The following is a 27261-nucleotide window of genomic DNA, read 5'->3' as shown; positions in this document are numbered from 1 at the left end:
GATAAATGATTAGTGTTTGAATACTGAGCCTCAAAGTCATTCACTGTTTTGCTGTTGTTGTAAGGACAATTTTGGAACCGACTTGGGAGCAGTAGAAGCTGCCACACGGAAACATGAAGCAATTGAGACGGATATCGGTGCATACTTGGAGCGGGTGGCTGCTGTGGAAGCTGTTGCCAAAGAGCTGGAAGCGGAGAGATATCATGATGTTCGCCGCATACTTGCACGGAGGGACAACGTCCTTCGACTGTGGGAGTACCTAAAAGAACTTCTGGCTGCTCGCAGGGAGCGTCTGAACTCCCACCGGGATCTGCAGAGATTATTCCAGGAGATGCGTTACATTATGGACTGGATGGCCGAAGAAAAGGTAAAATCACACAAAGAAACCCGCTCTATTTCTCTAAATGTCTGTCTATTGCTCTGTCGCTTTGGTTCCTAATTAACTAAAAGGACTCAGCTAATCCTCTAAAGTGAGATAGATGTTGTTCATGGTTGTTTCCCAGCAGCTTTAGTGTTGCTTCTAATTGCAGTAATTAGCCGTTAGGGTGCTGGCTAACGGCTGCCTGTCATTGTTGGCTTTGCTGAGGTTAACTCAGGCAGACTACAGTCATTTGGAGTATTAGGGGAATTAGATTCTGAGATGCTATCTTAACTCTAAACTGGTTTTATTTGGTTTCTGCCAGTCTGGATATGCTGGTATTTCTTCTTGGCTCATTAGAACAACGTTTGTTGACGTATTCTCTGTTCAAACTTTTTTTTAAATCAGCACGTCTGTCACATCTATAAATCGACAAAATTTGTAATGTAAACGGGTCAAATAACAGAATTATCCTACTGTTGACTAATGTTAAAGATAATGCAGTAAAATACTTATCTGTACTATGTAGACATTGGTATGATTGTCTTTTGAATGGCTAGGAGTCGCTTTTTATTGTACTTTTTTTTTTTTTTAGATAAATGTGATTCTGAAAACATTTCTTTATTTTTTTTCCTTATCCTTTTTGTGAAGTTGTATTTGGACATTCAGTTTGCGGTGATCTTTGCGTATAAAGCAAACTTGAAACCTTTTATCATATTTTTTAAAAATAGATTTTATGCTCGGGTGGCTACTGGCTTGTCCCTGGCAGTTTTTTCCGGGGCTCCAGCCGGGGTTGGGGTGCCCCTGGGGCCTCGGATCCCTGGGGCCCATGGCCGGACTCACTTCGGGGTGGCTGGCTGCCGGCGGAGCCCACTCCTGGGGGCTCCACCTTTGCGGTGGCAGGGAGACTTCCTCGGGGCTGTCTCTCCTCCTCCCTTGGTGGGGGTCAGATTTCCGGGGCTGGCCCCTCCTTGGTGCCTTCACTCTTGGGGTCCCTTTGGGCGTCTGGGGCTTTGGGTCTCCCGGTGCTGGACTCAGTGCTCTGGGGGGGTGCCTCTTCGGCGCTCCACAACCACTATTGAGCATTTTTCCTTTGGATAAACTTTACATGCACACGTGCACTCTCACAAACAACTAAAGGTGCTTGGTTCCAGGTACTCAGAGATTCACTTCCATACAGAAAGCCCACATTCTTATCTTCAGGTAACACAGAGTACATGTCAGATTAAATAATACTACTTCAGCGATAGTATCTAGGTGTTACTTTATTGTATATCTCGTATCATGTCCGTTGGTTGTGCTGTTCTTTTCATATCTCTTTGCAGGTGATGAAGCAGACTGAAATTTGTTATCATTTTCCCCCTTTTATCTCATCTTTCTTTCATCTTTTCTCCTTTTTTATATTTTTTCTTTTCCTGTGTCCATATAATCTGTAAAACTCCCTGCATAATTATAATAAAGCTATTTATATGCATAACAAGCAAACACTATGGCGATAGCCGTACTGCTCCACTTGTGAAAGCAAAATCTGTTGGGCTCTTTTTGGCATCAAGAATTTTTTTCTTATTGCCACATCGCCAGACAGGACACTGTTTAAAAAAAAAAAAAAAAAAAAAAAAAAGAAGTTAAGCTCAATGTTTTGAGATTAGATAAAAAAAACAAAACTTTTTTTTTTTTTTTTTTTTTCTTTTGTAGTTTGGCTGAAAGCGATGAAACTTAAATGTTTATCTCTGCAATGTTCTTATAAAGTTTTTTTCTTTCTTTTTCTTTTTTTTCTTTTCAGGGTCGCCTGCAGTCCCAGGACAGTGGAAAACATTTGCATGACGTTTTGGATCTGCTGCAAAAGCACAATCTGGTAGAAGCTGACATTTCAGCTCAGGCAGAAAGGATCAAAGCGGTGCAAGGAGCTGCACAGCGCTTTACCTCCTACGACCAGGGTAAGGCTTCCAACGTCCTCTTTAACGTTCTCTGTCCATTTTGTCATTATCTAAATGCATTCTTCTGTCCTTCCAAACCTGAAGCTTACAAGCCATGTGAACCCGGGCTTGTTAGTGAGAAGGTGGATCTGCTGGGTCAAGCCTATGAGGAGCTTGGTCAGCTTGCAGCGAAGCGGCGAGAACGTCTGGAGGATTCACGCCGGCTGTGGCAGTTCATGTGGGATATTGGTGAGGAAGCAGCCTGGATCAGGGAGCAGGAGCAGATCCTCTCCAGCGGAGACTGCGGCCGGGACCTCTCCTCTGCTCTTCACCTTTTGAGCAAACACGAGGCCTTCAGGGACGAGATGGCGGCTCGCTACGGCCCCCTTAGTAACAGCATCGCTGCTGGGGAGGCTTTAGTTGATGAGGGACACTTTGGGGCCCAAGAAGTCACTGAAAGGATCCAAGACATCCGTGAACAGTGGAGTCATCTGGAAGAGGTGGGATGTGCAGACATGTTTGTCATTTTTAAACTATCTATTCCATTTACACTAATATGACGTTTTTTATCTTATTAGACCACAAAGCTCAGAGAGCAGAGCCTGAAGGAATCCGTGGCTCTGCACCAGTTTCAAACGGATGCCAACGACATGGAGGCCTGGATTATGGAGACTCTCAGACAGGTGTCCAGTCAGGAGGTTGGCCATGACGAGTTCTCCACCCAAACTTTGGCTCGCAAGCAGAGAGAGATTGAAGAGGAGATCCAAAGCCACCGTCCTGTTATTGACTCACTCCATGAGCAGGTCCAAGCACTGCCAGAGGCCTACGTTAATTTCCCTGAAGTATGTCAGCTCTGTTTTTTAATTTTCCCCCAGATTACTTTTTCCATGTGATCAGTGGTTGTTATTGGCCATCTCCAGGTGGATGGACGTCTTCCTGCTATCGAGCAGCGCTATGAAGAGCTGGAGTCTCTGTCAGCAGCTCGGCGGCAGGCTCTGGAAGGTGCTTTGGCTTTGTACCGCATGTTCAGCGAAGCTGATGCCTGCCAGCTCTGGGTAGAGGAGAAGGAGCAGTGGTTAGATAGCATGGAGATCCCCACCAAACTGGAGGACCTGGAGGTGGTACAACAGAGGTCAGTTTGGGCTGAGAGGATCTATTAAAATATCTCTCGCTGATTTCTGTTCCTTTTTTTTTTTTTTGAAAATAGGTTTTACAAGATATGCATCTAATAGTTAAAGTTATAAAACTATAAATATATTTTTGAATAAAACACATCATAAAATATTAGTAATTTATCCTGATGATATCATCTAGATGTTTTGATTTTGAATGTTTCCTTTTGCTTTCCTAAAATAAGCAGCTTGTTGCCGCATTGCTAGGAACCTGTTGTATCATAGGATTATAAACAGCTCCTGGTTTCCCTCTGTTTGGCATAAAAACATCACTGATGTTTTAGAGCTTGAATTTCAAAGAAAATCTCATGAAGGAATGCATTTAGCAACACTAGGGATGCGCTGATGTGAACATCTGGGCCAATGACAATATTTTATATTAATTCCGCTGTTGTGGCCAATAACTTATATTTACTGATATCATTTATTGTCTCCTTACCTTTTGAACAAAATGAAAAACTGACTTTGGTTAAACGCCCATAATCCTGAGCTGCACTGTCGCATGACCAAACAAATACATGACCGATTCCTTCCTGAAACAGAAACAGTGACTGCATGAAAATGATCAGTGATTGCTAATATCAGCCCAGTTTTACATATCAAACCAATACAAGTATACTAAAAAAAATGCTGCACAAGTAGCCGAATGGACTGGCACTAGTAGTATTGTGTTCTCATTTTTTCAGACAACAGAAATGTTTTATTAATGCCTCTCCTGCATTTCAATGATAAAAAAAACAACCAAACTTTTAAAATTGGGTATTAAAACTAAAAACTAATGAAAAAAAGATCACTTTTCTTTGCTCAGACGCTAGGGGCGTGTCCGCTAGGGCCACTGAAACCACGCCTACTTTATGCCTTATTCTTTTTGACCGAATCAGAACATTTTTGCAGAAAACAAATTAGCAAAATTTTATATTTACACTCTGATTTTTAATTCAGCAGGGATCAGTATAAGTTTAATGCATATTTGTTTTATTTTTAATGGGGAAAAAAGGATAGTCACGCCGATCTCTGACTGCAGCTGCTGAATCTGACTCCCTGTTTAGAGGAGGGAGGGGCTCTCTCACTACCTGTCCACTGAAGAATGTAAACTCAGAGCGATCTGTACTTGTACTGTCACCAAAGTCTCCTATCAAAGAAAAAGTCACAAGTTTTTTATTTTCTACTTTTTTGAAAAGGAATAACTAGAGGGCTCTAAAATGGTGCTAAATATAATGACAGAGTCACTTTGTTGGCAACAATTAAGAAGCTGTCTCACTGTTCACTTTTATACCGCTGGGCCAGCAGGGGGCGGGGCCTATTCTGAAGGCAGCCGTGTGGACAGGAGGCTGCACTTTTAGACACACCTTTATTCTAGTTCCACTTTTTACATGTATAGAACAAGATATTTATGACATTTATAATGTGTTTAGAAGAAATTGGCTACTTCTCTTTACACTCTTTAATCTATGATAATTTTAAAACTGTGTTGTCTTAATATAATGTTTGCTTTATTCAGAAATAAACATAAACCCACTTTGAGGGGATTGTTAAATTAGGCTTTTTTATTTTTAAATGGGTAACTTAAAGCTATACATCATACACCAATGCAGGTTTGACACGCTGGAACCGGAGATGAACAACCTGGGATCTCGGGTCACTGATGTGAATCAGGTGGCAGAGCAGCTGCTGAGCTCAGACAGCTGTAACAAAGACCAAATCCACCAGACAAGAGACCAGCTAAACGACAGGTCAGAGCTTCAATCTAGCATGCATTTCATCTCACTCCTTTAAGCTTGGCTTTGTTTGGACTCAGTATGCCTTGTGCTCGATTTTGACTAGATGGAAAGAGTTTGAGCAACTGGCTGGCCAAAAGAAACAGGCCCTGGAATCTGCTCTTAACATCCAGAACTACCACCTGGAGTGTAACGAGATCCAGACGTGGATGAAAGAAAAGACCAAAGTGATTGAATCCACACAGGGCTTGGGCAACGACCTGGCTGGAGTGATGGCACTTCAGCGCAAGCTGACTGGCATGGAGAGGGACCTGGAGGCCATTCAAGTATGAACAGGCTGCAGAAAAATAAAAGGTGACGTATAAAGAGCTGGTTTCTTCATCTAAATGGGTTTCCTCTCTTTTCAGGGTAAATTGGATGATTTGACAAAGGAGGCTGAAAAGCTAGCCAGTGAGCATCCAGATCAAGCAGGAGAAATCCAAGGACGCTTAGCTGAGATTCAGGAGGTGTGGGACGAATTGAATGACACAATGAAGCGACGAGAGGAGTCACTGGGAGAAGCCAGCAAACTTCAGGGTTTCCTCAGGGATTTGGATGACTTCCAGTCATGGCTGTCGCGCACGCAGACCGCAGTGGCCTCCGAAGACATCCCGACCTCCCTGCCAGAGGCAGAGAGTCTGCTCGCCCAACACGAGAGCATCAAGAATGAAGTTGACAACTACAAGGAGGATTACGAAAAGATGCGGGCAGTTGGTGAGGAAGTGACACAGGGTCAGACGGATGCCCAGCACATGTTCTTGGCCCAGAGGCTCCAGGCGTTGGACACTGGCTGGCATGAGCTGCGATGCATGTGGGAGAACCGCCACAGTCTTTTGGCTCAGGCCTTCGATTTCCAGACTTTTCTCAGAGATGCCAAACAAGCGGAAGCTTTCCTTAACAGCCAGGTTAGAGAAACACACCAAATGCATGAACCTTTGGACAGTTAGCTGAGATTTCTGGTCCATTCATCTCAGTCTGCAGTAATACTTTAAAAAAGGAGTGGATCAATTCTTCCATCTATTTTGGATTTTGAATAGTAAGAGAGACCCTTATCACGTGAAGGAAAAGGACAAAATTATATTTAAAAGTTTACCTAAAAAAAAAAAAATCTGTATGTGTCCCAATATTTAAAAGAAAAACTCTGGATCTGTTATTTGTGAAAATGAGCCAGATTTATATGGGCAAATCTATTCACTCTACTTCCCTAAAAACTTAGTCGGTTTTAAAAAATCTCTTGATCAGCAGAAAACGTTTAACCTCTTATTAATACACTCAGTTTTGACCCTAAAGATGAATTCACACTGAACGCGGTGGGAATGCACCTTTACAGCGGCATTCTTGTTTTCAGGATGTCCCGTTACCACGATATACTGTTTTTATGACTTCCTTTAATCTCTTTATGTTTACAGACACATCATACTTGTAGAGATGAGTTTATAATTTGCGCCTAAAAAATCAACTGCAGATATCCAAATTGAAAATCGGAATCAGATCGGAAGTGGGGAAGAAAAAAACAAAAAAAACATGAAAAGATATTTCTTAACTCCTGTGATGCTCCTGAAGTCCCGTTCATCAAATTGCACCACTCTAATTAGAGTTCAAAGTCAAATAATAAGGAAAAAGTAGCTGAAGCTGAGTAAAGTCGGAGTGATTCATGTTTAGGGTCATTGTCCTGCTTAAATTTGGACCTTCCCTGCAGTCCCCTGCAAGTCTTTTGCAGCTTCTCCTGGTTTTCATCTAGGGGTTGTTCTGTCTACCTCCAGCCTCACCGACTTCCATGTCCCTCCTAAACATAAGGTTTAGTTTTATTCCACACATGCACCAAAATGTTTAATGTTCTTATCTGAGCAGGGTACTGCTATCCACCACAAACCAGACATTTTTTTTAAATTTTACATATTTGCTTCCCTACAACACTGGCTGTTGCTATTTTTGTATTTTATTGAGGGTTTTATAGCGAAGGAAGCTGAATACAAAGGTATTGTTTAGTTCCTAACATCATATCCAATAAAAAGATTGCCATATAATGCATTGTTATTATTGTTACAATCATCAAATGTAAGTTAAATTGTTGGAATAATGAAAAATGTACTTAAGATAACGGTAGTTAGAGGTAAAACTTTCAACCCTTTGTTAGGTAAAAGTATGGAAGAGGATATATTTTTAATAGCCGTTCAAAGAAATGTGTTTTTGGGGGAAAATTAAATGAACCTCCTGCTTCTGTGTTTGTGTAGGAGTACGTGCTTTCCCACACAGAGATGCCCACCAACTTCCAGGCTGCAGAAGAGGCCATTAAGAAGCACGAGGATTTCCTTACCACCACAGAGGCCAGTGAGGAGAAGATAACCGGTGTGGTGGAGGCTGGTCAGCGCCTCATTAATGACTCCAATGCAAATGCAGATAAGATTCAAGAAAAAGTGGATTCAATCCAGGAAAGGTCAGAGCTGAACTGAAAGATAAGAGAAAATTTTAGATTTTTTCTAAAGGAAAGTTTAGAGCACACAGTTCAAAAGTTCAGCTTCCTCCTTTTTTCTTCTCCAGGCATCTTAAAAACAAACAGGCTGCAAATGAGCTTCTCTCAAAGCTTAAGGACAACTGTGAGCTTCAGCGCTTCCTTCAGGATGGACAAGAGGTACGATGTTTAGTACTTTAATGAATGAATTCACAGAGGGAGTTTGGAGAGGATTCTTAAGTTTGATGGTGATGTTTTTCCTTTTTCAATGCTTTTTCTCTCTGTAGCTGACACTGTGGATCAATGAGAAGATGCTAACAGCACAGGACATGTCATACGATGAAGCTAGAAACCTCCACAGCAAATGGCAGAAACACCAGGCCTTCATGGCTGAGCTGGCCTCCAACAAAGACTGGCTGGATAAGATTGATAAGGTGGGTGGAAATATATATTGAATCAAATTGTTATTTTACCAGCTCTCATTGTCAACACATATCGTCCTAAAAGGAGGGTCAAGCGCTGGTGGCAGAGAAGCCGGAGCTGAAACCTGTTGTCCAGCAGACTTTAGAGGACCTGCAGCGTCAGTGGGAGGAGCTGGAGAGCACCACCCGCACCAAGGACCAGTGCTTGTTTGAAGCTCACAGAGCAGAGATATTTACACAGAGTTGCTCCGCTCTGGATGATTGGCTGAAAAACATCGAGAGTCAGCTGCATAGCGATGACTACGGAAAAGATTTGACCAGTGTCAATATCCTCCTCAAAAAGCATCAGGTAGAAATCAAATAAAAACATGTTTCAATTTCACAATCATGTGAAAAGAAAGCAGGAAGAAGTGGGGAGGAAAATAGTTTTCCTGCCTTGATGACCGTGTGGTCATAGTAAAAGTTCATTGTTTTTTGTCTCTGCAGATGCTGGAGCACCAGATGGAGGTCAGAGAGAAGGAGGTTCAGTCTCTACAGACTCAGGCTGTTGCTCTGTCTCAGGAGGACGCTGGGATGGCTGAGGTAGATGGGCAGCAGAAGCGCGTCATCGACACCTTTTCAAGCCTGCATGACCCCCTTAACCTGAGGAGACAGCAACTTCTGGCCTCCAAAGAAGCACATCAGTTCAACAGAGACCTGGAAGATGAGATTGTGAGCACTAGCAAACAGAGTCAATAGATGCATGTTTTTAAACTTCTATGTTGAGCTTTATCTGCTGCCGAGGTTTTATTTTGATTCCCATTTGCAGCTTTGGATCAAAGAGAGGATGCCTCTGGCGACTTCTACAGACCACGGGAAAGACCTGCCCACCGTACAGCTGCTCATCAAAAAGAACCAGGTACTGTTTTCTTTTCCTCTTCAAGGATTCAACTAGACATTTTCTTTTCTGACTGTTTTGTGATACAAATGGCTTAAATATTTTCTTTACTTGTAAAAAGATTGAAAATAAATGAGTTAGAAGATTAGAGATAGACTGAAACAAACAGCCAATATTTTGGGCTGACAGCAGCCATGCCTTACAGACATTGCTGCTCCTTCTATTTGCTGTCCATTGTTAATGTTTTGATGTATTGATAAAGGTTTATTTTTTCTTCAAATTTAGACTTGTGTAACATTAATTAGTTATGTAATTTAAGGAAGAAAAGCAACATTGGCCTTAAAAATTGGCCTAAAAGCATCAGCAGCACATATCTGGGATCAGTTAGATTGATGTCAAAATAATCTGTATTGGAATCTGCTCTCAAAATGCTGTATAGCTCCAACTCTAATTAAGAACTGTTGGAATTAATTGATTTTTTTTTTTTTTTTTTAGTAAGATATGGGTAAAAAGCTGATTTTTCTAAGATAAAACCAATTATTATTTTTTATCTGTTTATTCCACAGATATATCTTCTTTTGTTAACAGCCTTTTCTGAACATCTGAGATCAGGGGTTTTAAATGTTCTTCCTATTTATTAAACAGTCTGATGTCGAAAAGCAAGAAAACCGTCCCTGATTGGTTCTTTTTAAATTTACTTTTGAGGAGATTAAAGATCTTGTATTTGATTAATCCAGAGACCTGGAATCTGAGATGATCCGGGCATAAAAAAAAGGTGTTCAGAATATTAAGAAATCTGCTGGAAAATTTTAGAAAACTTAGTCTGGAAAAGAAAGCAATTTAAAATGCAAAAGTTCTAGTGTCCTTAGGATTCTCATCAATTTTAGAAGCTGCTATCTTACCAGTGGAAATAATGTCTTTTCTGGTTGTGAATCAGACCTTGCAGAAGGAGATCCAGGGTCACCAGCCTCGCATTGATGACATCCACCGACGAGGCGAGGCTCAGAGTCAGGTAGACGGCGAAAGGCAGTCTGTGTTAAAGGACCGCCTGGTTGAGCTGAAGGATCTCTGGGACCAGCTGATCGGAGAGACGGACAAGCGCCACGATCGCCTGATGGAGGCCAACCGCGCCCAGCAGTTCTACGCCGACGCAGCCGAAGCAGAAGCCTGGATGGGTGAGCAGGAACTGCACATGATGTCAGAAGAAAAGGCAAAGGTAATTTTACTCAAAGATGGACAGATCTTTATGGAGCTTGTTTTGAAGTTTTTTTTTTTTTTATTAGAAAATGTGGCAACTTTTTATTTGTTATGCAGGATGAACAAAGCGCCCTAGCAATGGTAAAGAAACACCAGATCCTAGAACAGGCCCTGGAGGACTACGCCCAGACCATTCACCAGCTGGCCAACAGCAGCCGTCTCATGGTCACCAGCGAGCACCCAGAAAGGTCGGAAAGCAACTGGTTGTTTTTTTTTTTTCTTTTTGAAGTATGTCTTTTAATTGCTAAAACATCTGGTTATTCTCAACTGAACAGCGAACGAATCAACTTGAGACAAGCACAAGTAGACAAGCTGTATGCAGGACTAAAAGACCTCGCAGAGGAGCGGCGTGGGCGTCTTCAGGAAAGGTTGAGGCTGACCCAGCTGAAGCGGGAGGTTGATGACATAGAGCAATGGATTGCTGAGAGGGAGGTGGTTGCTGGCTCCCATGAACTGGGACAGGACTATGAACACGTCACAGTGAGTTTCTTTTTTCATCACTGTTCTTTGAAGATGTGAAAACCAAATTACGGTAATCAACTCACTTCCTTTTGTCCTGACTCCCTTTTTTTTTTTTTTTTTGTTCTTCCTTATGACAGATGCTGAGGGACAAGTTTCGGGAGTTTGCTCGTGACACCAGTACCATTGGCCAGGAGCGCGTAGATGGCGTCAATGCGTTAGCAGATGACCTCATCGAGTCCGGCCACCCCGAGAATGCCACTGTGGCAGAATGGAAGGACGGTTTAAATGAGGCCTGGGCGGACCTGCTGGAACTTATTGATACGCGTACACAAATGTTAGCAGCCTCCTATGAGCTGCACAGATTTCACCAAGATGCTATGGAGGTTCTCGGACGGATTAAAGAGAAGAAGGAAGCTGTGCCTTCAGACCTTGGTCGTGATCTGAACACGGTCCAGCATCTACATAGACAGCACAACAACTTTGAAAATGATGTCCAAGCCCTCAGCGGACTAGTAGGTTATCACATACCGTGTTGATATGAAAGGCGGCTGCAGAGTTTTACAAAAAGAGTTTTCTCTTTCCTCTCTAACTCTAAGGTGAACCAGGTGCAGGACGATGCAGCACGTCTGCAGAAGGCCTACGCGGGTGAAAAGGCAGATGACATTCACAGGAGTGAAACGGCAGTGACGTCAGCCTGGCAGGGGCTGCTGGAGGCATGTAAGGCCCGCAAGCTCCTCCTGCTGGACACTGTGGAGAAGTTCCGCTTCTTCAACATAGTGAGGGACCTGATGCTTTGGATGGACGGGATCCACGTGCAGATCGATGCACACGAAAGCCCCAGGTACAAGCTACATTTTTCAGTGTACGTCATAAAGGAAGCTAAGGCAGAGCAGCATGTATGATGATCCTAAATTTTACTTGTCTGCTTTTTTAAGGGATGTATCATCTGCTGAATTGGTCATAGCCAATCATCAGGACATCAAATCAGAGATTGAGACCAGAGCAGACAGCTTTACTGCCTGCACTGACATGGGAAATGCTCTCATCAACAATAACCACTATGCATCTGATGAGGTAGTGTGAAATGCTTCAAGTAAAACTATTGAGAACTAAGCAAGCTATATATAGTGTAGTGTTTCCCTAGATAGAACAACGCAGGTGTTTTATAAATCGTACACAGATTATCAGCTCTGTATCCCAGCTCATCTTGTTACACAGGCGTAGATGAAGTTATCATAAGGACTGTTCCAAAAGGGAAAATTTAGAGGCTGCACTTTTTCTATTTAGCTTTAGACTATGTGACTGCAAGGTGCTTCTACCTGCTGCTGCACCTGCATGATCAGGCTGGAGATTAATAGTAAAAAGTTCCTGCTTATAAAACCTAAACTGCTAAAAGATGTTGATCGTAACATTTTGATCTCAGATCTGAACATGCCACACAAGCAATCTAGCAATAGAAACATCCAATCAAAGTCAGTCATAATGATTTGGACTAGTAAAGAGTCTGCTGCTGACTTTTATTGTATGCTTTAGCAGAGGAAGTCTAAAAGGTTTAAAAAGGTTAGAAAAACAAACATTCTTAGTCATGATTTTAACGAGAAACACTGTATTGTTCAGTGATTTACCCAACCTTTGTTTTTTTTATTACAGATACGAGAAAAAATGACTCAGCTCCAGGAAAAGAGAGACAAGATCAACAAAGAATGGGAGGACAAGATGGATCATTTACAAATTGGTATGCAGAGAGATTTCACATACATATTTGTTTATTGGTATATGGAATACATGATGTCATTTTGCTGTTAATAGTCGTGATAACGTAATCCCCTCACAATCTAATAATCATGTTACAACAGTAGAGCGTGTTGGTACAGGTTTATAAAAGTATGTTTGCATACAGGAAGGTGCATAATATGGAAAGAGCAACATGCATTGATTCATATCCTCTGGAAAAAAAAGGATTTTCTGTATTTAATACATTTAAAAGAAAATCAGGGAAGTTATTAAAAAGCCACTCAATTCAAATGGAGTAGCTTTACTTCTACTACAGCTTTGAGTGAATACATGTAAACGTATACATTGCCGGGGGAAGTGGGGGGTGCTCCAGCACCCCCTAGTGGCAAGAAGGAGAGTTTTTAAAACATTTATTAAAAAAATACTTTGCACAATTTATACATTTCTTATTAATATTTGGACTATTTTATTTTACTATTACATGTAGTTGGATTTTAATTTAATTATTTTGAGGCTTAATCAACACAAGTTCACAGAAGTTACGTTGTCATGGCAACGTCGAGCAAGCTGGTGGTTGCCGAGTTTTCCCGCTCACGGCCAGCAGACTAGTAAATTTATATAATCTGACGGAAATGCATTTTCTGATTTTAGGAAAACCACCACCAGTGATTGCTGATTAATGATGTCTGTGTGTTACAGACCCTGGTTGCATGCACTGAAGTGTATATGACAGTAAAGCAGTGAATCTCAATCTATTTATTTATTTTTATTTATTGTGTTTAAATGGGCATATAGGCTCATAGGTCTTTTGTCCAAAACAAAAAAATTATTTCACAGCACCCTCGGTTCTGAATGTATATCTGTGGTAGAGGCAGTGGCTTTCTTTAAATTGCTGTTTTTTTTTTTGTTTTTTCGTAGTTTTTCTAACCCATCATTTACATCTTACTTCAGAGAGTTGGCCCATCTAGAAGATCTGAGATCTCTGATCAAACACACAGTCACACTTATCCTATTGCATGAATCATTAGTGTTTGTTCCCGTTGCTCTGTAGTGTTGGAGGTGCTGCAGTTTGGACGAGATGCCAACGTGGCAGAGTCGTGGCTGGCGGGGCAGGAGCCTCTTGTCCGAGCAGCAGAGCTGGGGGCTAATGTCGACGAGGTTGAGAGCTTGATTAAGCGCCATGAAGCCTTCGAGAAACTTGCTGCAGCTTGGGAGGAACGCTTCGTGCAGCTCGAGAAGCTCACTACCGTAAGAAGAAGAAGAAAGTTTGCCTAGCAACCTGTTTCCCAAAGACTTCAAAACTGTCCAAACAGGATAAAACAAAAATAGTAAACTGCTATCAAAGCCAAGTTAATCGATACCTTAAGCAAACGGAAATGTAATGATTGCTTTTAGAAAGAATCAACAGATTCAGCCACAAAAATAGACATAGGAAGGTTATTCCCAATTTTTTTGGAGCAACAGTTTGAAACCTGAGGCCTGAAGGTTGAGGTTTAGGGAGAAACGAATCAGAAATATGGTAGCCTGACAATGCAAGGCTTTTTGAAAGTCTGAACAGTTGATAATCTGTTCAAAAGTTGATAAGGGCCAATAAAAAGCATAGGTGAAAGAATCTCCTTTACTCTGAATTCAGGGAACAGAGACAGTTAGGACATTTCTGGAAAAATATAGAATTCACTATTTCTTAAGATCTTGCTAATTATGGAAAATTCTTCACTCTGAAGTCAGGGAACAGAGACAGTTAAGAAATAGTGAATTCTATATTTTTCCAGAAATGTCCAAAGATCTTGCTAATTATGGAGATTAATAATCTGATAGGAAAATGTTCCTTAAAAAAGATTTTTACAGAATGTAAACCAGGTGAAACTAAAAGTTTTCCACTTGGAGTTCTGGATACAGCATATTAACACATAAAAGTGTTTTGTTATCTTTAATTAAAAATATGTATTTTTTTTTTATTTTGGTATAATTACTGGTCTAAGTGGGTCGCTCTGTCATCTAAAGGCATCATTTAGAGTTGCTATACTCAAGTTACTCAAGTTAAGTTTATTAATAGATCAATCACGATTAATAGTTACAGACTTGAAGTTGAGTCAAATGAAGTCAGGAGTTTCCTCCCTAGAAATGTTTAGTAATGTTTTGGAAGAGGCGTGACAGAGCCATGATGTGTTAAACCTCTTCTATAAGAGCCAATAAAACGTTAATTTCTCTCGTCTTTAGCTTGAAAAGGAGGAGATGCAGAGGAGGCGAGAGGAAGAGGAGCGAGCCCGGCAACCCCCACCCGCTCCACCTGTAGAAGAGGTGGCGCCGTCTGAAGCGGAGACTCAACCGCACGATTCTGCTGCCAGGTGAACCCACGAGGATGTTTGCAGATGACAAAACCAAACCCCTTCTTCTGTTCACACAGCATTCATCTCTTTTAAACACAGAACAAGTCTGGACCAGACGACGCTCAATCAGTCGGTGTCAGTAAATGGAGTTCACAGCGATAATGACACATCCCAGGTGAGGCTGGTTTTCCTTCTAAAACAACGTCATGTTTTTCACGCTGTCGGCTTCATTACATTTTGTACTTACGAAATTTATTTTTGCACAATCATCGCAAATTTTAAAGAAATTATCTCCAAAATTATTCAACTTTCTTCTAAAACTTTGCTTAAAATCCTTTCATATAAAAATGTGTTTGTCATTTTTTCATCATTGTTGTCATATAGCAGAGATTTGTATCTCATCCTTATAAGGGATTTTGACTTAAAGTTGAACCAATTATTGATTTAACAAAAAACAGCACATTGCAAAAGTATTCCCACCCCTTGAACTTAACAAGTTTTCTCACAGTCGAATCTTTGACTTCAGAGCTTTTTTTTTATGTTTAGGTGATAGACTCAACATGAAACATGTACGAAGAATAAGTAAAAGTTTCAATCAGGAGATCTGCAGCTATAATTATAGCAAAGCAATGGGAGGCCGAGTACGGCAGCTCACCACAAATTAAATTTTTTTTTTTGGTTTTACCTGAAAACCACAAATCATTTCCTTTCAGTTCAGTTATACAGAATTCTCGACCCCTAACTACTGTGTTTGCTCCGCTGTGGTGTGACGCCCAGAGGAGCATCAAAATAAATATTGATGATAAAAAGGGAAGTGAGATTAAAACAACTTTTGAGGATTTTAAAGTGTTAGAACTGCTTAGGGCTCCAACTAAACATAATTTTGCTAATCATTAACTCGATCAATTAATAATCAGATAGCTAAATGTACCTTAAAGAGGATTTTATTCAGAAGTTAAAGTTCTGCATAGAACTCCTCAACAGGCATGTATATTTGTTTTTACATAATTGGTATTTTGAGTGGCTCGATCTTTCAGATAACGTCATATGTTATTATCAATTAATTGAATTCTATCTTAGTTAAGGATACTTTAAATGACTGATCAATCAGAATATATCTGATTGTTTTAGCCCTGCTTTTGATGTGTTATCCAGATATTTTTAGTAGTTTATATTCTACAATGGTTGAGTATGCTGAGTTTTTGCTGCTTATTTTGTCACTGTTAATGTTAAGATAAACTAAGCTGATATACAAGCATACTTGTACATTTATTAATATCGCAACATGTTCAGGTAAATCTAGCATGTTTAGTGAAGTATTTTAAAAATCTGGATGCTGTGATTGATCAGCTTCCTATTGGATCGATGTGATTTCTTTATATTTACTTTCAGTTGAAGTTTCCTGGCTTGTTGTTGGCCATCATACGGAAAACATTCGCAGTAAAATAGTTTGGTTGGTTGGTTTTAAAACTTCATAATGTAAAAGAAAATATCCAAGGCGTATGAAAACTTTTGCAAGGCTCTGTATCTTTCCTTTTTATACACCTTACTGGAGGAAGATGTATGTAAAATGTAAAACAACACATATCTGAGTTATTTCTATTTAGGCAATGTTGGAGTAACTGTTCATATTTCTAATAAATCAGTTAGAGGGCTGTGGGACATATAACAGAATAATTCTATGAATGTAGAACCTTCTCGGTACATTTTATCTAAAATTGCCCCAGGTGTGTCCTTTAAACGTGATGGCAGCTGTTGACAGGGTATTTTGGTGTCTTTGCTTAACTAAAAAGTAAAAACCCTGATTTGACACTGAAGCATCTGCAGGTGACAGAATCTTTAATGTTTTCTCATTGCATTCCTACCAGCAGTCGTTATCGCTGCCGTTGTCAGTGGGAAAGAAATCAGAGCCTAAACGTGTGTGTAAGCCCAAACAGCAGGAGCGTGTGAGTAATGATCCATGGTCAGCTTTGTAGACCCCCCTCCCCACCCTTTTGACAGCCTCCGCTCAGCTCCTGGTCAGCAGCAGGACCTCCTTCTGTTGAGAAGCCACTGCTTCTCTGCATCCACTGCTTTATTTATTAATGAACCACACAGCTTCATTAATGAGTCCCATCGCTGCAAACAAAGCATGATGCACATTCATGAACGAATTGTTTTCATGGATCAAGTACGTTCCAGTTTGCTGCTGCTGCTGCTGTGTATGTGCTTCACGGACCAGGACCGGAGTGGCTTTAAATGTAGGGCAGCATAAATGTGACGTTACAGCTATGTGGTGCTATTGTTCTGTGGGGTGCTGTAGTCTCTGTTTGTTTTCCTTTTAAATGTGTGTTTGTGTTATTTTAAGTAAATTGTAGATTAGAGTGGTGAGTAGATATATTAAAGTAACAAAAACACAAATAATCAAGCCTCTGTTGCTATTGTTAAGGTTGAATATTTTACATGAGGTTCCATTTTAGGTGGATTATGTCAATAACATCCAAATAAAAAAGTTTTCCTTAAACTTCAGGCTTTAGAATATGTTCAGCCAAGATTTTACTAGTGATTTCACTAGAAGTTTTCTAGTGATTTCTAGCGTGTCAATTTTATCCAATTAACAAATATTCTAAGAACTTATGAGAAAATTAGGAATATTTTACGGTAAGGGATCAGAAATAAATATTTATAAGAGAGGCAACTTGAAAATGGGATTTCACTTTAATTGATTATTTGATGACATTTTATTCCGTCTTCGGAGTAATTTTGTCAATCAGCATAGCTTTCTCTAATAAAACAGCAGCCTCCATGTGTGTGTTCTAAAGCAGCCGTGCCCAAGTCAGTCCTGGAGAGCTACTAGCAGCACACCTGATTTAATAACATGTCTTGATACAAGGCCTTTGCAGAGCGGAGTGACCCTTTGAGGGAATTGAATGTTTTGGAGGAGAGATGCATGTAAAAGGAGTGAATGTAAACATCAGTCCTAGCTAGATTTACCACTGACTGGCATCATCTACAGGTTCAGGTGTTCTGTGACAAGCTCATGTTGAAAGTTTTTACAGGTATAAAATAAATTCAGCCTCCCTGTTCTCCTGCTCTCTCTCAGTTCCTCACTGCAGCCTAAATGAACCACAGACAGAGCGTAGCATCACAGTGTGCCCACAGCAGACCTCGCTGAGCGAGGTTAGATTTTGGTTAATGTGCCATTTGGGTTCTTGAGGCGTTCTGACCAAACTGAAATCACCCCACTTTGGATGCTCTAAGAAATCACCAGCTGACTTTTAGTGCAGCTCTCTTTTTTCCTCTGATTTTTATTTTTTGGTTGGCAGATGGAAACTGTAGAATTACTAGGGATTTTATCTCTGGTTAAATTAAAGAGGTATTTTTTAAATTGATATCTGTTTGTGTCTCTTTAGCTGTTCAGTGTTTTCTTTGGGAGCAGCCCAAAGTACTAAAGTTTGTCTGAGATTTTCAATGTAATCTGTTGTCAGTACGGCGTGATTAAATGAATCCAGTGACTCCCATTATGCTTAGTATCAGTTTATCCTGCACTGTGTTCATCAGACGTTCCAACATCATAATGGCTTTTCATGGTGGGCTGCGATCGGCTGCTTTCCTGCCGCCTTCATCCATTTCTCAGATTTCCTTCCGTCTCACCACCATGGTCTGGTTTTAACTACAGGGCTCAGAGTCTGACTCGGTTAATGGACCAGGCAGAGACAGCGGCCTGGCGTCCTCTCGTCTTGAGCCGTCTGCCACGTTACCGAGCAGAGGGGGCGCCGACTCGGAGCCGGAAAACATGGAGGGCATCCTCTGCCGCAAACAGGAGATGGAGTCTCACAACAAAAAGGCAGCTACTAGGTAAGGGTCTAATGAAATAGAGTTAAAGTTGATCTCATGTTCAGGTCAGCCCCACTTCCTCTTCTGATCACACCCTTGCACCCTTACATGCTTTGCCATAAAAAAACTTTTCATTTGAATTTTTTAAGTATCTCCTTGAATCTACTTATGGGCAGAAAGGAGAACAAATCAAAGCACCTTAGAAAGTCTGCAAGTCTCTATTTACTGATCAAATGGGAAACTTAGTTATTGAATTTTACATTATATTATCTAATGGTACTTTTAATTGTTTTATCAGGTATTATTAAATAAATAAATATATTAAATAAATAAGAAATACATTTCTTTTTCATTTTGACCCCTCAGATATATTTTCTTGGTCTGATTCCAGACAAATTGTTTGATTTAATGTTTACCTTTATATTTGGCTGTTTATTTGCAATGTCTCCATGTGCAGACCCAAATATATATTCTAAAACTGTATTGGTGGAGCACTGATGTCAGAAGAAAGCTGGGGTACTTTAGCCCCAGTACAGAGCCTCCTGGGAACAAACAAACATTTTAAGATGTTTTTTAGTTACTTTTTAAATTCCCTCATTCTTTACAGCTTTTGCTGCTTTGAGTTTTTGTGAACTTTGGAATCGAAAACCTTTTTTTCTTTTTTAAATCTATAATCTCTCCTGCCATATGCTCCTTTTTTCCATTTGCTCTTTCATTTAATATATTACTATTTCATTATTGTATTATTATTTCATTATTATATTATTTAATTTAATATATTATACATATTCATATAAAGCAAAATATTCTCCTGTTATTACTATTTTATGTCGATGGTTGGATCGTACTAATCGTACCCATTTGCTCTGACAGGTCGTGGCAGAACGTATACTGTGTTCTTAGGAAGGGAAATCTTGGTTTCTATAAAGACAACAAGAGTGCAGCCAATGGTATCCCGTATCACGGAGAGGTTCCAATTCGGCTGGACGGGTCTGTGTGTGAAATAGCCCACGATTATAAAAAGAGGAAACATGTATTCAAGCTCAGGTGAGGATAAAATTATCTAATTATTCAGACCACCTGTTGGTGTCAATAAATGACATGGAGTGAACATTTTTAGAGTTTTTTTTTTTTTCCTCTCTCTTTCTGTAGGCTAGCAGATGGGAAGGAGTATCTATTCCAAGCCAAGGATGAGGTGAGATTTAAAGAGTCGTCTTTAAAAAGCTGCACCTGCTGTAAAACAAATGAATTCTCATAAAAGGGTTTGTTCTTAGGCGGAAATGAGTTCCTGGATTCAGTCCATCGTCAGCTCCATCCCTACCGGATCCAGTGACTCGCCGGGAGCTCCGCGACTCAGCCGTGCCATGACCATGCCCCCCATCTCCCCGAGCTCAGGAGAGGGCGTCACAATGCGCAACAAAGAGGGCAAAGAGAAGGATCGCGAGAAGAGATTCAGCTTCTTTGGCAAGAAGAAATAGAACATTTGTAAATGGAAGCGTCGTAAAGCTGAGAATCCAACAGACTGAGGCAGGTAGACGGAGAGGCACACACAGGTCATACAGACACACCGCTCCCAATGCAGGCCCCCAGGAATCACTGATGGATCTGTCACTTGGGACTTCAACAACTTAAATCCTTTCGATTTTCTTCTTCCGTTTTTCTCCCTAGCTGTTTTTAATCCGTTTACTTTCAGTTCTTTTGATTCATACCTACCATCCGAATCTAGCGCTCCAACTAGCGTCAGACGAGCTCATTAGCCAGAGTCGGTAACGACTGCTGGAGGGAACCAGTCGGACCCTGAAACGGCTCGTCCTCAGCAAGGAGGATAACTGTGATGGAGGTGTTCCCACTCCTGTCAAATATTCTCTATTGCGAGAGATATGATTGTTTATGTTTCTGGTATTGATGTTATTAACTTGATCAATATTATTAATATTATTAATATTTATCTTTTTGCAATTTATGGTTTGAGAATAAAATTAATTAGCTAATTATCTTGATTTATGTTGTGGAGAGAAACGAATTTGGTTCAACTAGTGGAGAATGTTGGTCTTGCCCTTGTATTTTTATTTTTTTCTCTTTAGAAAGGAACCTTTATGAGATGTTTTGCAACAAGAATAAAGCTCAAGTTTTAGTCATGTGCAGTAAATGATCACAGGTACCTTTCGGGGGGAAATTGTATCTATTTGGTTCATCTCCAGTTATGCCCGTATTTTTTGTTTGGAGTGATCTTTTCTGCTTGATTTTTAACTTTATCTTTTCTTTTCCTTCACAAAGCAGAGAGAATTGGTTTTCTAGTGTGAGCGTGTGTGTGAGTTGTGGTGCTGTGGATTTTGCATGTTTATTTGTTCCTGGTAAAACACGGTCAGATGGATGTTGCTTTTCAGAAACAAGACAGGCGTTTTTTATTTTTATTTTTCAAGTATTCATAAGAAGACGGAACCAACGGCATTCCTCAAAGACATTTTTTCCCCTGTGTTTTCCGCCCCCTTACGTATTTCCGTTGAATCGACCAGCATCGGGGGCAGTTTGTAGATAAGAAGCTGAAGCACATTTTTTTGTATTGCAGAGGAGGAGTGAAGGACAGCTTCCGTCTTTCACTCCACGTGAGAGGAGTGGAGGGTGAGACAAGGGCGCTTCAGGTGCTCTCCTATAATTCAACATCAACCCAACCTTTACTCGAACACTACATTTACGCTTCAATTAAAAAGGTTTTCTTAGTACAAAGATTTGAATGTTAAACATGTGCCCTGTGGCAATGACCTAATGTATGTCTGAATTATTACTAGATAGAAAAACCAGCAGCCAGTTACGACAGCTTCTTTTTCCTGCATATGTGGCATGACAATGTTACGTGTCCAATAGTTTTCATTTGCTTTACATGTTAGTTAATCTTTGGAAATATCAGATCACAGTTTAATCAGGATCGGACATAATCTATAAGTTATTGGTTAACTTATTGGCAGTTAGAATCAAAGGAAGCATCTCGAGTTTCCTCAGATTGTGTTCATGTTTAAAATGAAAAGGGCCTTTAACAGGGTGCTGTGAATGTAAACAGTTCATACCTGCACCTAATTCTACCCGAAAACAAGTGGAAAAACTGTAGAAGCAGTTTGTGCTTTTTCACACCTTTCCAAGCTGGTATTAGGTGGCTTGAATTGTCGAAGTACCCATGTAGATCTCATAACTATGCATGGGTTGGTAGTTACGGTTTCTCTCTCCATTCCTTACTTTGACTTTTCATTTGGAAATAATTAAACATTATGACGGGATGTTTTTAGCAGTTTTGGAGCTTTTAAACACTTTGATAATTGTTAGGATTGCTAATCGCCCTCATGCCTGATCACACAAATCAGCCTTACATCAGCGTTGGTCTTTTGTTTTCCTTCTAGTATTAGATATTTCGTACTATTTAAGGTAGGAAAGGAGAGCGCTTTTCAGTGGGAAGTTTCAAAACGACCACATGTCATTCTGTACTTGATTTGACCACTAATGATTTGAAGTGATTTCTTAAACTTTATACATCACATGACTCTCTTGTGTTTTTAGTGTGAACATAGATAATCCAACAAGTTTCACAAGAGCTGACGGCAAATAGGTTAAATTAAATTTTCTAAAATATACAACTAATTTAAAGCTTTATGCATTTTTTGTGTTGATTTATCTCAGTCGTTATTAAAATAATGGATGTGAAATGGTTTTATGAGCATTGAATGGAAGTAAGGAGAGGAATAGAAACATGAAGGCAGATTATCTCCTTTAAATTAAATGGCCTTATTTTCTGTACCCAAACAGGATTAATTATCCTCTTTAGGAGAATTTAGTTAAAAGCTCACAGTTTTTTTGTTTTGTTTTTATGCACCAGTTTCTACAGTAGGACCTGGTATTCTAGTTTCAGTTCAAATTAAACTACAATCAGAACCACATAAACATGCATTACGTGAGCCAACAGATTCGGCACAGATTCAAACAAAGTTATTGTTCTCTTTCATTGGAGTTTAGCTCCTTTCGCTACCGTTTCTCTGAACATCTACACTGCATCCTACTGCTGCTGCTACATCCCAGCTATAAGGTTGCAGTGTTTTTCTGTTTATTTTTTATGCAGCTCATTGGAATGTGAATGAAATTGGCCAAATTGGTCACGTGAAGCATAACTCACTCTTGGCATATTGTAGACATGCTCTTAATCTCACATTCATACGACCTTCTTCCTCCAGTTTTGTGGGAATGTCCTCCACTGGCTATGATTATGTTCATAGGGCATCTTTTCTAAAAAAAAAAAAAACAATCTTTCGCTTCTGTTGAGGTTTGACCAGAACATGAAAAGCTTGCATCATTGATGTCATGCAGGTTTTTCCATCTAAGAGTACTGGTGCCGATGAAGAAGAAAAACCTCTTAAGTGTTAGGTATTAGATGTGGTTGAATATAGACTGCTGACAGTTAGAGCTTCCTCTTGTAGAAGAATGCTGAATATTTGCTGTCTAATGGGAGCTTGTATTTTTTCATCCAGTGGTCTGTCTTGCAGCGTTTGATAAACTTTTCTTCCCACCAACGTCTGTTCCTTCCTCTGTAATTCAGAGTTGTTAATACCACTACTTATATTAAATGCTCTTATGATCATTATTGCTACTGTTGTTACTATTACTACTACTGTTACTAAAGCAACTTATTGCAAAAATTACGACTGCTGTCCAATATTTTTCTCCCCTCCTCCCAGGTATGTGTCTGTAATACCAGAGCCTTCCACACGATGTCAGTGTGCTGTGGAGCATTTTCATTACAAATCAGAAATACTGTTTGTTGAATTGTGTATCTACATCTACTATTAGGAATAATAAAACGGTTTAATCAAGAATATGTGGTTGGCATTCTTTTTTTAAATGTTTATCAATATGTTTAAGGACTAAAAAGGAGAATAAATTAGCCTTCAAACTTATTTTTTCCCCCCTGATCAGTAAAGGCAAGGCACTCCCTGCTTAGTTGGTTCCTTGCAAAATATGTATTACCCATAAATACATTTTGACAACGCAGAGTGAATGTGTGCTCAGTCGGAGGAAAGGAAAGTAGCCAATCTAATTGGCTTCAGAAGCTACATAACTCGACTTCCCTGAGCCAGTTTAAGCTTCCATTGATCGGGTTGCCAAGGCCCCCCTCTGTCTGCTGCCCAATCCTTTTGGCACCGGTCCCTCAGGGTCGTGCCTGTTCCTGGTGCACATTGAAATCTAACAGGGCTGCCCTCTGTCACCGGTCCTGTTCAGAACCTTTATAGTCAGGATTTCTAGGAGCAGGAATCCTGGGACCAGTGGATGGCTCCCCCTCCTGCAAAGACCTGACCTTTGATTCACCCTGGCATATATGATTTTGTATCTTTCCAACAATATTATGTAGGTTCTCCTGTCTACTTCTGCAAACATATCAGTCTGTGACTAGGGTTGAGTGATTTGAACCTAAAATTGTATCACAGTATTGGGTGATATAATTGTGATAACGATAAAAATTATAACAAAAAAAAATTGTTTCGGTATTTCTCGAATTCCTTAATGGCCATGACTGCTTACCACAGCACTGGAATCATCAACAATACTCTTTAAGATTTATATTACTTTAAATAAAGCTTATTCAGGACACCAGTTACATAAGTATGATATATATCGGTAAACATCACAAAGTCATATATTTCAAATTTATCAATGCCTCACTGAAGAAAAATAAAAGGACAAACATGGTAACAAAAATTATGACATTTAACTGTTTCTGGAGTGTTTTTTTTTATTTTTATGGATTCTATTTATATTTTAGATGATAAATTAACATTCTCATCTTAACTAGACACTTATCACAATAAAGAGAAAAGATGCATGCAACGATAAATGCCCTCACGTACCTGTGATTCCAAAAATATATATGCAAAAGAACCACTAAAAATACATAGAATGACTTTGTTCTATAATTATTTATGTACATAAAGTGAAGAAATTTATATATTTTTTTTTTAAATAACATTTTATTATTTATTAATTTTTAATCTTTTTAATTAATGGGGGAAAAAAAATTTTTTGCATGTAATTGATGAATCATGCACCGAATAAATAAAGAAATGATACATCTACTTGTTTCATGCCCCCCTGTATGGAGGACCAGGAAATTGTTTGCTTATTGTACATTTTAAATAGAATTAATAGTCCTGTTTCTAAAAGTTCTGTTTCTAAATGGACGTCTAAAAACACAATGCATACATTTGCAAAACACCTAATCATAAATTTCAAAAGGTAATTCAGTTTACTTTTCACATTGCATTTTCAAATCCTTTTTGCAGTTTCATATTCTTTTTATTTTGCTCTTTTCATTTATCCTTTTCCCTGATCCTTCTCCTTTTTTTCTTTACCGTCTGCGAGGTCCGTGCGATAAAATTACGTCATTTTGGCCTTCCACTATACTATAGCATACCCCCTGGCATATTTTTACTCTGTTGTATAATCTGTTTGTTTTTCTTCAATAAAAACAAAAAACATTGCCTCAAAAAAGGCCTGCTTTTTAAAGATACATGTTTTAGTAATGACACATTTTTTTTTATGTAAGTGAAATAGGGCCACTGAAAAAATAATTAAATATTATTTCAGTTTAATATCAGAAAAAAAAATCAGAATTATGACTTTTTCCTCAGAATTATGACTTAAATTTCAGAATTATGACTTTTTTTTAATCAGAATTATGACTTTTTTTATCAGAATTATGACTTTTTTTCTCAGAAAATTCTGACTTTGATCTCAGAATTCTGAATCAAATCTCAGAATTCGACTTTAATCTCAGAATTTTGACCTAAATCTCAGAATTCTGAATTTTTCCCCCAGAATTCTGACTTAAATCCCAGAATTCTGACTTTAATCTGGGAATTCTGACTTAAATCCCAGAATTGTAACTTTTTTCTCAGGATTCTGACTTTTTTCCCAGAATTCTGACTTAAGTCTCAGAACTTTGACTTCAATCTTAGAATCTTGACTTTTTTCCCAGAATTCTGACTTAAATCCCATAATTCTGACTTAAATCTTATAATTCTGCATTTTCCCCCAGAATTCTGACTCAAATTTCAGAATTCTGACCTTTTTTTTCAGAACTCTGACTTAAATCTCAGAATTTTGGATCTTAATGTAGATGGGCACCATGAAAGAAGATACGTAGGAGCACTCAGCTACACTGACAAAGATTTGAGTTGTTTGGGAGGACCAGTATAACATTGGTGGAAAATGACAGAATTAGTCGACTTTTTACGTGCCCGAGGGATCCCAGGTGATGCTATTTCATTAATGGAAGAGCAGAAGGTGATTAAAACAAGAAAGCTAGTTTAGTCTCTAAAACAGACATGGCTAGAGTTTGATGCTAACGTGTTTGTTAGCTGCAGAATTCAGTCAGAATTCTGAGAAAAAAGTCAGAATTCTAAGATTTTAGTCAGAATTATGAGGAAAAATGTCACAATTCTGAGATCAAAGTCAGAATTCTGAGAAAAAAATGACCTAAAACTTTTTGCATAACTTTTTTCTATTTTTTCAGTGGCCCTAATCCTTTTCCGTATACTTGTTCTAGTGGTAATGACATTTTGTCGCCACTAGGAGCCGCTATAATCAACGTCCCTGCTCCATCTGCCTACAAGTCCAGACAGAGGGCACTCATTACCCGGCAGGCACTTTGCCCGTGTTTTAAAGCAAGATGGCAGCTGTTGTTGAAAATGTTGTCAAACTGTAAGTACTGGACTTCCTTACAGATTTTATACCTTCGCAGGCGACGCCCACCTCGGTCATAACATAACACCGCTATAGTTATACATTCACCGACTCTTTGGCCAGCTAGCTTAGCAGCATTTCTTCTGTTTAGTGCGGTTAGCCAACGCTGTCGGAGTGTCGTGTGTCTTTTTACATCCTGAAATGGAAGTAAGTTAGCAGACAACGCAGCTCGCACGTCGTCTACACACACAAGTCACTGAAGTGTGACTAGAAACCTGTGTATATTTAACTGCTAGTGTCCTCATAGCGTCGGTGTTAATATTTGTTACGCCCTTGTGGTCAAACGGCCGACGCAGCTAGGTGGCTCCCACGCTAACAGGCTAAAGAGTCCAGCCCTGTTTATGAGTGAATGAAACTCTGACGGTGATATTTCTCCCTCTCTCAGGTTGGAGACAGGAGTTTCTGAAGCTGTCATGGTTCAGATCAGATCACGGGAGCTATATTTGATGTTCCGTGTGTGTTTGAGCTCAAACAATCCTCCATTTCCGCTGTCTGTCTCTCATGCTGCAGCCTGAACCCTGGTTAATGTTAGAGTCTAATTACAAGCCTTTAACTGTGATTACACATAAACTGCGCCAATAAATGTCCCCAAATAACCCCGGCAACATTTGGAAATAAACAGGTCAAAACGTACTTTGGTAACTTTTTAAAACTATATTCTTGTATTCAAACGTGTGTGTAGTTAGAGTGGCTCAGGTTATTCTGAGCTATCTCTATAGTTATGCTGCTATAGGGTTAGACTGCTGGAGGACATAGGGACCCCCATTTCATCATTTTGCTTCATTCTATCACTATTCTTCCACTCTGCAGAATCTATTCAGGGGTTGACGTTAAGAATTTTTACCACTTGCTCTTCGGGCAAGTGACTTTCACATTTCATTTGCCCAGTAACAATTTTTACTTGCCCAGTATAATGTTTGATAAATATA

General features: G+C 39.6%; 2 protein-coding genes across 8 annotated transcripts in view; both read left to right on the top strand.

The window, feature by feature from the left end:
* Positions 1 to 23402, top strand: part of LOC107089847 (spectrin beta chain, non-erythrocytic 1-like) — a 65894-nt gene extending 42492 nt beyond the window's left edge. For 2 of the 5 annotated variants that reach the window (XM_015382853.1, XM_015382854.1), the window contains 28 exons: positions 65 to 367; positions 2142 to 2295; positions 2380 to 2774; positions 2853 to 3116; positions 3195 to 3406; positions 5042 to 5179; positions 5271 to 5490; positions 5572 to 6108; positions 7438 to 7640; positions 7745 to 7835; positions 7943 to 8089; positions 8163 to 8426; positions 8564 to 8788; positions 8886 to 8975; positions 9892 to 10170; positions 10269 to 10399; positions 10487 to 10691; positions 10811 to 11185; positions 11270 to 11514; positions 11609 to 11747; positions 12324 to 12408; positions 13459 to 13655; positions 14628 to 14755; positions 14837 to 14912; positions 18396 to 18574; positions 19427 to 19600; positions 19706 to 19748; positions 19828 to 20031. In XM_015382853.1, the coding sequence (XP_015238339.1) occupies positions 65 to 367; positions 2142 to 2295; positions 2380 to 2774; positions 2853 to 3116; positions 3195 to 3406; positions 5042 to 5179; positions 5271 to 5490; positions 5572 to 6108; positions 7438 to 7640; positions 7745 to 7835; positions 7943 to 8089; positions 8163 to 8426; positions 8564 to 8788; positions 8886 to 8975; positions 9892 to 10170; positions 10269 to 10399; positions 10487 to 10691; positions 10811 to 11185; positions 11270 to 11514; positions 11609 to 11747; positions 12324 to 12408; positions 13459 to 13655; positions 14628 to 14755; positions 14837 to 14912; positions 18396 to 18574; positions 19427 to 19600; positions 19706 to 19748; positions 19828 to 20031 (5703 nt within the window). Of the gene's footprint in view, positions 1 to 64; positions 368 to 2141; positions 2296 to 2379; positions 2775 to 2852; positions 3117 to 3194; positions 3407 to 5041; positions 5180 to 5270; positions 5491 to 5571; positions 6109 to 7437; positions 7641 to 7744; positions 7836 to 7942; positions 8090 to 8162; positions 8427 to 8563; positions 8789 to 8885; positions 8976 to 9891; positions 10171 to 10268; positions 10400 to 10486; positions 10692 to 10810; positions 11186 to 11269; positions 11515 to 11608; positions 11748 to 12323; positions 12409 to 13458; positions 13656 to 14627; positions 14756 to 14836; positions 14913 to 16605; positions 18363 to 18395; positions 18575 to 19426; positions 19601 to 19705; positions 19749 to 19827 lie in introns of those variants that run through there. The other 3 variants (XM_015382856.1, XM_015382852.1, XM_015382855.1) reach the window with 3 other exon arrangements.
* A 2790-nt stretch (positions 23403 to 26192) lies between these two features.
* The window catches only part of LOC107089855 (zinc finger protein ubi-d4-like), a 21614-nt gene continuing 20545 nt past the window's right edge, over positions 26193 to 27261 (top strand). For all 3 annotated transcript variants that reach the window (XM_015382872.1, XM_015382871.1, XM_015382870.1), the window contains exon 1: positions 26193 to 26290. In XM_015382872.1, coding sequence (XP_015238358.1) covers positions 26259 to 26290 — 32 coding nt within the window. In that variant the 5' untranslated portion in view covers positions 26193 to 26258. The remainder of the gene's footprint in view (positions 26291 to 27261) is intronic.

The sequence above is a fragment of the Cyprinodon variegatus genome, unplaced genomic scaffold (genome assembly GCF_000732505.1).
Source record: "Cyprinodon variegatus isolate N-32 unplaced genomic scaffold, C_variegatus-1.0 Scaffold268, whole genome shotgun sequence".
Lineage (NCBI taxonomy): Eukaryota > Metazoa > Chordata > Actinopteri > Cyprinodontiformes > Cyprinodontidae > Cyprinodon > Cyprinodon variegatus.
This window is presented reverse-complemented; position numbering and strand designations above follow the sequence as displayed.